Source organism: Borostomias antarcticus, assembly GCF_949987555.1.
Source record: "Borostomias antarcticus genome assembly, contig: scaffold_79, whole genome shotgun sequence".
NCBI classification, from domain to species: domain Eukaryota; kingdom Metazoa; phylum Chordata; class Actinopteri; order Stomiiformes; family Stomiidae; genus Borostomias; species Borostomias antarcticus.
Window position 1 is genome coordinate 582,115 of NW_028175942.1, and position 9,864 is coordinate 591,978.

Genomic DNA, 9,864 nt, shown 5'->3' on the forward strand with positions numbered 1-9,864 from the left:
GCATCTTAAGCCAACTCAGGGTCTGAGATGTGGGGACGGTGGCGTGGATAGTGGCGTGGTGGCGAGACTCCGCCCCCTCAGGTTAGAGGTTGTGGGGGGCAGGTCGGTGATTGCCAGGCCATCCCCATGCACCCCTCATTGGAGACCATGTGTCTATAGCCCACTCCGGGGCGGAGCAGTAGCTGTAGAGGTGTTGTATGGAAGTCGAGGTTAGAAGAAGTAGCAGTGAAAAGCAATAGGTGTTTGTTATAAGGACTGCTAGTACTACACTCAAAAATAGATTAGACCACTCATCATAACTCATAGTTTTATTGAGTTCAATAGCTGAAAGAGGAGAAAAGATATTAATATGAGTTTGCAGCCTGAAAAAGAGTGTCATTCTAAATATTTCTTTGAATATAAGGAAGGAAGGAAGGAAGGAAGGAAGGAAGGAAGGAAAGAAGGCAGGAAGGAAAGAAGGCAGGAAGGAAAGAAGGAAGGAAGGAAGGAAAGAAGGAAGGATGGATGGAAGAAAGAAAGAAAGAAAGAAAGAAAGGAAGGAAGGAAGGAAGGAAGGAAGGAAGGAAGGAAGGAAGGAAGGAAGGAAGGAAGGAAGGAAGGAAGGAAGGAAGGAAGGAAGGAAGGAAGGAAGGAAAGAAAGAAAGAAAGAAAGAAAGAAAGAAAGAAAGAAAGAAAGAAAGAAAGAAAGAAAGAAAGAAAGAAAGAAAGAAAGAAAGAAAGAAAGAAAGAAGGAAGGAAGGAAGGAAGGAAGGAAAGAACGAAGGATGGATGGATGGAAGAAAGGAAGGAAGGAAGGAAGGAAGGAAGGAAGGAAGGAAGGAAGGAAGGAAGGAAGGAAGGAAGGAAGGAATGAATATGAATGTAACCACAGTAGTCAATAAAGGGTGCCTGTACAGAGAGCCTGCGCGTGTCCCCAAATTCAAATCTCAACTGACACTGAGCATCCTCTCATTCACTTCAATGGAAAGGCATGCCGGCTTCAGACAGCTCTCTCTCAAAAAGTATAAAGGCTACAGCTTAGCTATTGACATCGTAGGAATCCTGAGAACTTGCTGAACATTTGTATGTATAACTGTCCGTGTAGCTTAAAAACTGTAGGCATGGCGACGAGTTAGAAAAAGTGTAAAAATGCAAAACTAGCAGCTCAAAAGTTAGAGGGTGGGCCCATACGTTTCAATGGAGAGCGCAGTTGCCGAACAAATCGTCATAGAGCCACAACTATAAGTCACACGGCTTAGAGACTTACGTTGTATGAATCAGCACAGTTGTGTGAACATTTTAATGTATAATATGTGTAAGAGCTGTTAAAGCTGTAGGAGTGACAGCAGTTTACAAAACGTGTAGATATTTTCAAAAAACAGGCTGCCACACTCTAGAAACTGAACATTCCACACATCCGCTTCAATGTTAAAAAAGGTCCAAAACAAACTTAAATTTCAATTCTAATTTTTTCCGTAGCGCTACGATGCCTCTGGGAAACTCAGCCCTGGTGTTTGGGGGAGTGAACTTTGTCCGTCGTCGTTGTCATCACTCGGATTTAGTTGGAGGCCTGTTCCTTCACACACACACACACACACACACACACACACACACACACACACTACCCAGAGTGCAGCAGGTCTACAGTAACACCCCCCCCCCCCCTCAGACGCTAACTAGCTAGCTAAGGCGCCAATTAGCTACAATCTATCACCCAAAGCTCCAGTGGCCACGTTGAAGGAACTGGGTCACAAACCCTAAAACCCCTCGATGCGTCGGGCGTCGCTGGTGACAGTACCTCCCAAAATAACTAGGAGAGACATACTGTACTCCAAAACTTTTCTCTCCCACTTCCATCGGACCTAGTTGTGTACGGAGCGGGGGGGGGGGGGGGGGGGGGGTGGGGGGAACGCTGGTCGGGTGCCAGACTCAGGAAGTGGCCGGGCGTTACTGTAGGTGGGCTGGTCACCAGGGCATGCTGGGTAAACACACAGACATTAGGAGGAAAATGGTGGCCGGCTATGTGGTGGGAAATTCTACCCTACCTTTTACGCACTATAACCATATCCTACTATACTATAATCTATCCTAACTATAGCAACAGCCTTCATATACTCTAATGAAGCCTATAACTACAAAAACAACAACAACAAATATAGCTGCAAGCAGCAATAACGGCGCCAAGCCAACAAACGCATCAAAGGCAACAAGCGAAACACCCCATAGCCACATCTGAGCTACGCCGCCATTGATGTCAACGAAAATACAATGAAAGCACAGCGGGGATCTTGTTGCACAAAAAACGGTTACATCAACATCAAAACTGAATCTGGCCATTTCGTTTCCAATTAGTAAGTTGTAGGGCAAACCATGACCTACTAATGCAGGAAAGATGGACCCCATGGCCACAGCCAGAGCTGTATCCTGGATGGAGCCTCAGAGTCTGTGATCACACAGATAAAGTACAGCCAGCTGACTCATACAGGCCACTCTCCGTGGGCAGGATCACTCACTCACACTAGCGCATAGACAATGAATGGAGAATTTCATTCAAGTCTGACCAGGGGTCGGGTCAATGCCTGGTTACTCTCCGTGTTTATAATGACCTGAATCAAACGGCTCAATATAGAGAAAGATAAATACTTGATTGATCCGGAAGGAAATGTAAGAAAAAGCAGAAAGCCAGACTTCTAGGATGAGAGGACGATGTCCACCTCTTGACATTTGGCCAGAGCAGGCCAGCCCAGGGCTAGTGAAGGATATCGAGCAGAGGACTCATTGAACTAACAGTACTGTAACTATAGCACAGTGACTTCAACATGGGGAAAATAGCAAAGATATGCTTTGAATATATCTCTTATGGTGGTACGATTACATGAAGACATAGGACAAGTAGTTGTTTTGGTGAATATCCATAGTATATTGATGTACTGGGGGAAGATGGATTATAGCCTATGCTAGCTCAACGTAGCGTTAGCTGACTATGGGGAACGTAGACAGAAATAAACTGAAATTAGTCCTAGTCCCAGCCTTGGTCCAGGCCCCAGTCCTAGTCCTAGTCCCAGCCTTAGTCCAGACCCCAGTCCAGACCCCCGTCCTAGTCCTCGTCCTAGTCCAGGCCCCAGTCCAGATCCCCGTCCTAGTCCTAGTCCCAGCCCTAGTCCTAGTCCCAGCCCTTGTCCCAGCCCTAGTCCTAGTCCAGCACCCAGTCCCAGCCTCAGCTCCAGCCTCAGCTCCAGACCTCCTGAGTGTACGGTACGAGGCCTCGTCAGATCTGGGTTCACATCCCACAGTTAGGAAGCCGCTGAGCTTCAGCTTTGCGGTTCCCGGCCTGAAATAGGGCGTCTATAAATACCCCCTCTGGGGCCTCGGCAGGTTCAAACATAATAAGAGGAAGAGATGGATCTGTTACTGAAGGAAGAAGAAGGGAGATGTTTCTATTCATCTCTGGTGTTGGTAGAAGATCTGTGGTCGTAAGATCCTTTCATTTCTTCTTCATCTTCTAGACCCAGATAATAACAAGCTGAGTAATCTCAACATCAGATTAGCTCTCTACGGCCTGGGTCTTCCCTTCAAAGAGAGATCATAACACAGAGAGAGCTCTCTACTGCCTGGGTCTTCCCTTCAAAGAGAGATCATGACACAGAGAGAGAGCTCTCTACTGCCTAGGTCTTCTCTTCAAAGAGAGATCATAACACAGAGAGAGCTCTCTACTGCCTGGGTCTTCCCTTCAAAGAGAGATCATAACACAGAGAGAGCTCTCTACTGCCTGGGTCTTCCCTTCAAAGAGAGATCATAACACAGAGAGAGCTCTCTACTGCCTGGGTCTTCCCTTCAAAGAGAGATCATAACACAGAGAGAGCTCTCTACTGCCTGGGTCTTCCCTTCAAAGAGAGATCATAACACAGAGAGAGCTCTCTACTGCCTGGGTCTTCTCTTCAAAGAGAGATCATAACACAGAGAGAGCTCTCTACTGCCTGGGTCTTCCCTTCAAAGAGAGATCATAACACAGAGAGAGCTCTCTACTGCCTGGGTCTTCCCTTCAAAGAGAGATCATAACACAGAGAGCTCTCTACTGCCTGGGTCTTCCCTTCAAAGAGAGATCATAACACAGAGAGCTCTCTACTGCCTGGGTCTTCCCTTCAAAGAGAGATCATAACACAGAGAGAGCTCTCTACTGCCTGGGTCTTCCCTTCAAAGAGAGATCATGACACAGAGAGAGCTCTCTACTGCCTGGGTCTTCCCTTCAAAGAGAGATCATGACACAGAGAGAGCTCTCTACTGCCTGGGTCTTCCCTTCAAAGAGAGATCATAACACAGAGAGAGCTCTCTACTGCCTGGGTCTTCCCTTCAAAGAGAGATCATAACACAGAGAGAGCTCTCTACTGCCTGGGTCTTCCCTTCAAAGAGAGATCATAACACAGAGAGAGCTCTCTACTGCCTGGGTCTTCCCTTCAAAGAGAGATCATAACACAGAGAGAGCTCTCTACTGCCTGGGTCTTCCCTTCAAAGAGAGATCATAACACAGAGAGAGCTCTCTACTGCCTGGGTCTTCCCTTCAAAGAGAGATCATAACACAGAGAGAGCTCTCTACTGCCTGGGTCTTCCCTTCAAAGAGAGATCATAACACAGAGAGAGCTCTCTACTGCCTGGGTCTTCCCTTCAAAGAGAGATCATAACAGAGAGAGAGCTCTCTACTGCCTGGGTCTTCCCTTCAAAGAGAGACAATAACACAGAGAGCTCTCTACTGCCTGGGTCTTCCCTTCAAAGAGAGATCATAACAGAGAGAGCTCTCTACGGCCTGGGTCTTCCCTTCAAAGAGAGACAATAACAGAGAGAGCTCTCTACTGCCTGGGTCTTCCCTTCAAAGAGAGATCATAACACAGAGAGAGCTCTCTACTGCCTGGGTCTTCCCTTCAAAGAGAGACAATAACAGAGAGAGCTCTCTACTGCCTGGGTCTTCCCTTCAAAGAGAGATCATAACACAGAGAGAGCTCTCTACTGCCTGGGTCTTCCCTTCAAAGAGAGCTCTCTACTACCTGGGTCTTCCCTTCAAAGAGAGATCATAACACAGAGAGCTCTCTACTGCCTGGGTCTTCCCTTCAAAGAGAGATCATAACAGAGAGAGAGCTCTCTACTGCCTGGGTCTTCCCTTCAAAGAGAGACAATAACACAGAGAGAGCTCTCTACTGCCTGGGTCTTCCCTTCAAAGAGAGACAATAACACAGAGAGAGCTCTCTACTGCCTGGGTCTTCCCTTCAAAGAGAGATCATAACACAGAGAGAGCTCTCTACTGCCTGGGTCTTCCCTTCAAAGAGAGATCATAACAGAGAGAGAGCTCTCTACTGCCTGGGTCTTCCCTTCAAAGAGAGATCATAACACAGAGAGAGCTCTCTACTGCCTGGGTCTTCCCTTCAAAGAGAGATCATAACAGAGAGAGAGCTCTCTACTGCCTGGGTCTTCTCTTCAAAGAGAGATCATAACACAGAGAGCTCTCTACGGCCTGGGTCTTCCCTTCAAAGAGAGATCATAACACAGAGAGAGCTCTCTACTGCCTGGGTCTTCTCTTCAAAGAGAGACAATAACACAGAGAGCTCTCTACTGCCTGGGTCTTCTCTTCAAAGAGAGATCATAACACAGAGAGAGCTCTCTACTGCCTAGGTCTTCCCTTCAAAGAGAGACAATAACACAGAGAGAGCTCTCTACTACCTGGGTCTTCCCTTCAAAGAGAGATCATAACACAGAGAGCTCTCTACTGCCTGGGTCTTCCCTTCAAAGAGAGATCATAACACAGAGAGAGCTCTCTACTGCCTAGGTCTTCCCTTCAAAGAGAGACAATAACACAGAGAGAGCTCTCTACTACCTGGGTCTTCTCTTCAAAGAGAGATCATAACACAGAGAGAGCTCTCTACTACCTGGGTCTTCTCTTCAAAGAGAGATCATAACACAGAGAGCTCTCTACTGCCTGGGTCTTCCCTTCAAAGAGAGATCATAACACAGAGAGCTCTCTACTGCCTGGGTCTTCCCTTCAAAGAGAGATATCTGTGCTTCGTTGTGAGTGTGCGTGCGACTAGGTGACAGTGTCCCTGTGTGTGTGTGTGTGTGTGTGTGTGTGTGTGTGTGTGTGTGTACCTCGGCCTCCTTCAGCCTGCGTTCGAACCACCCCTTGGTTCCCTCCATGGCCTGGACCTGCGCCTGCAGCTCCTCCACGCTCTGCTGAAGCCCCTCCATCTCCCTGGTACGCGCCTGGGGGGCGCGGTCAAAACTCACATGACCTCCCCCTGACCTTACATCCTCCTCTTCCTCCTCCCCCACCCCTCTCCTCCTCCTCCATACCCTCTCCTCCTCCTCCATACCCTCTCAGCTAGCTGTCTCCTTATCTCCTCCTCCTCCCCTCCTCCTCCTACCTTCTCCTCTCTCAGCTGGGCCCTGATCTCCTCCTCCTCCTCCTACCTTCTCCTCTCTCAGCTGGGCCTGATCTCCTCCTCCTCCTCCTACCTTCTCCTCTCTCAGCTGGGCCTGATCTCCTCCCCTCCTCCTCCTCCTCCTCCTCCTACCTTCTCCTCTCTGAGCTGGGCCTGATCTCCTCCCCTCTTCCTCCTCCTCCCCCTCCTCCTCTTCCTCCTCCTCCTACCTTCTCCTCTCTGAGCTGGGCCCTGATCTCCTCCTCCTCCTCCATACCTTCTCCTCTCTCAGCTGGGCCTGATCTCCTCCCCTCTTCCTCCTCCTCCTCCTCCCCCTCCTCCTCCTCCTCTCTCAGCTGGGCCCTGATCTCCTCCTCCTCCTCCCCTCCTCCACTCCTCCTCCTCCCCTCCTCCTCCTCCTCCTCCTACCTTCTCCTCTCTGAGCTGGGCCCTGATCTCCTCCTCGGTGCGGTTCTTGTCCTCGTGGAGGCCCCGGAGCTCCTTCTCGTAGCGCGCGCGCACCCCCAGCACCTCCTTCTCCTGCTGCAGCCGGAGGTCGCTCAGCTCCTCCTTGTGCCGGTGCTTCTCCTGGTTCAGCTCCATGGCCAGCTCGTCCAGCATGGCCTTGCGCTTCTCCGCCGTCTGGCACGGAGCAAAGGAGCAAAGACAAATTACCCAACCGGGCCCAAGCCCAGGGGCCAGAGAACCCAGGGGCCCAAGAACCCAGGGGCCCAAGAACCCAGGGGCCCAAGAACCCAGGGGCCAAGGAGCTCAGGGGCCCTTTCTTGTCTTAGTCTTAAAGTCGCACTGAAATGAAAAAGCGTTCTGTCCCATTTTGGTTCACATAATTGGTCAAAGTGTTCACCTATTCAACGATGTATGCCAAAAAAAATACAAAATTCTACTTTTGTTGTAATCTTATATCAAAGTATATAATTTCTTACTTCCTGGAAAACGGTAGGTCACGTGCAATGACGACAACAGGTACCTCTCAAACATCCATTTCAGTGCGACTTTAAGTTAGTCTCGCAAGCCAGACGAGTCGACTTCCAGCCCCGACTGTCAACTACGTCTGGTATTCAGACACAGAAATGTTGTTGAAGGAAGTTGAGGAAAAAACGGGCGGATATCCCGTCAAAATCCCGTAGAGAGTAGAAGACAGACCGGACAGGAAGTGATGCGTTTTTTTAAGAACTTCCTTTTACAAATTCTAAGCGGCTGAAGTTCAGACTCTCTCCTCCATAGAGGAGGCTCCGAGACTAACGGGGCCCAGGCCCAGGGGCCCAAGAGCTCAGGGGCCCTTTCTTGTTGCATAGTCAAAAGGTTTAGTCATTCATGTTGGTAACACAGCCCCAAAAATCCTGCTGACAAACTGAAGCAATAAACTCAACCTTTGAAATTTACACTGACACTTTTATTAGTTTATTACTCACTTTACTCACTTTTTTTTTTTTAAATCTTAGGCTCACATTTTATAACATGTCGATTGATGGGCAGTTAATCTTAGATTATGTCCCAGAAACGCTTAACCAGTCTGTGGTCAGGTGGTTTGAATGTCCGCTCTCAGTAGTCTCTCTGCTCTAATAACCTGTGTGTGTGTGTGTGTGTGTGTGTACCTTTTTGGCCTCGTCCAGTTCGTGTTGTAGCTTGTCCTTCTCCTGTCCCTCCTCAGTCAGCTGTTCCAGGAGTCTACTGTTGGCAAAACTGGACTCCTGCACACACACACACACACACACACACACACACACACACACATTACAGACAGGTCACACACACACACACAGTACAGACAGGTCACACACACACAGTACAGACAGGTCATACTCCCAGTACAGACAGACCACACACTCCCAGTGTGTGTGTGTGTGTGTGTGTGTGTGTGTGTGGGAGTCCTGTGAGGTTAGGGTTAGAGAAACGGATCGGGATAGGTATATGGAAAAAGAGGTTGGGGCTAGGCTTGGACAAAAGTAAAAGCCTGAGATTAGGGTCAGGTAGGGAGTCCTGTGAGGTTAGGGTTAGAGTAATGGTTCGGGATAGGCATACGTATAAAGAGGTTGGGGTTAGGTTTAGGTATAAGTAAAATCCTAAAATAGGGTCAGGTATGAAACTCGAGGGTAGGGGTTAGAGGGTTAGGGTTAGGGTTAGGGATAAGGGTTAGGGTAGGGAGTAGGGTTAGGGCAAGGTAACTTCTATACCATAGGTAAAGGTTAGGACCGGTGGGGGTCAGGGCAAAATGTAAGGTTAGCGAGAGGGTATAGTATAAGGGTAAGGGTATAGAATAGTATAAGGGTAAAACGAGAAAGAGAAAGGGGTAGGCTCAGTGGTCTATACCCTCCGGAAATCCAGAGTGGCTAAACCTCATCATGTAGTGCCTTTACCCAATCACTTCCTAGAAGTTCTAACCAAAGGTATAGGGGAGGGGGGGGGTTTTTGTTTTGGGTATTATGTGTAACAAAATGAAACGATCCTAGTGAATAACAGAAACTAACGACCAGTGGGTGGTGAAATAGGATTTTTTATTAACATATCCTCTTTTTTTGTTCATCCAATTATCAGAAGATAGACAACAACCAGTGAACAAGTAACAATGAACAAGTAAATAGAGGCATAAAATACACTCAGGAAAATAAAATCAGGAAAATAAAAAGGGGGGGGGGGGGGGGGGTTTGTTTAGGGTTAGGGTTAGGGTTAGCAGGGGGGTTTGGGTTTGGGTTAGGGTTAGGGTAGGGCAGGGGGGTTTTCCCTAACCCTAACCCACGAACCAGTGTTTATCAAACTGAGGCCTATTTCTAGCAAGCCATAGATTTCAGTTGATTCTTTAGCGTTATCGTTCTTCCCGAAAGACAGTGAATCATGCTCTTCAGAGGGCCTAGCTAGCAAAGCTGCGTGCAGATGTCGAAATCATGGGATCATCGTTCCGCTGAAGGGACACGTGAGAAGCTGTACTTGTATTCAGTGTGATTGCTGGAAATGTTCGAGGGGGGGGGGGGGGGGGGTTTAGGGCTAGGGTTACAGAGGGGGTCGTGGATGAGTACTACCTAGTGGGGAACTCCAAGAAGAAAACTATGTACAAGCGGTGATAAAAAAACAGATTGAGCACAAGTAGAAAGATAAAATCCTATGCCGGGGGGGGCAAAATCAATGGGATCAGGGGTATTAGGTAGGGCGGGCCCCATTGGTCGTAAGAGTTCGGCAGTGTATACTAGCAAATAACAATACAAAATGTAACAGAGAGCCTTTTTCTTTTATAACAGGTTATTAAAAACAATATCATATAACATAATAGGATATAATATAATATAATATAATATGATAATATAATATAATAAAGTGATAAAATAATATATAATATATAATATGGACAATATTATATATAAAGGAACCATATAGTAATAATAATCCCGAAAAGAAAAATAGAAAAAAAGAAAAAAAGAAAAGGGAAATAAAGCAGACCCAGGAAAAAGTCCCGGGGGAGGGGGGG

The 9,864-nt window shown here is 47.7% G+C and overlaps 1 protein-coding gene across 1 annotated transcript in view; it reads right to left on the reverse strand.

The window, feature by feature from the left end:
• Positions 1-5,937: 5,937 nt before the first annotated feature.
• The window catches only part of LOC311329010 (GRIP1-associated protein 1-like), a gene marked incomplete at its 3' end in the record, with an annotated part of 19,120 nt that continues 15,193 nt past the window's right edge, over positions 5,938-9,864 (reverse strand). Inside the window, exons 15-18 of the mRNA XM_084462897.1 lie at positions 8,000-8,095; positions 6,813-7,025; positions 6,112-6,225; positions 5,938-5,955 (exon numbers count right to left, since the gene is read on the reverse strand). Coding sequence (XP_084319023.1) covers positions 5,938-5,955; positions 6,112-6,225; positions 6,813-7,025; positions 8,000-8,095 — 441 coding nt within the window. The remainder of the gene's footprint in view (positions 5,956-6,111; positions 6,226-6,812; positions 7,026-7,999; positions 8,096-9,864) is intronic.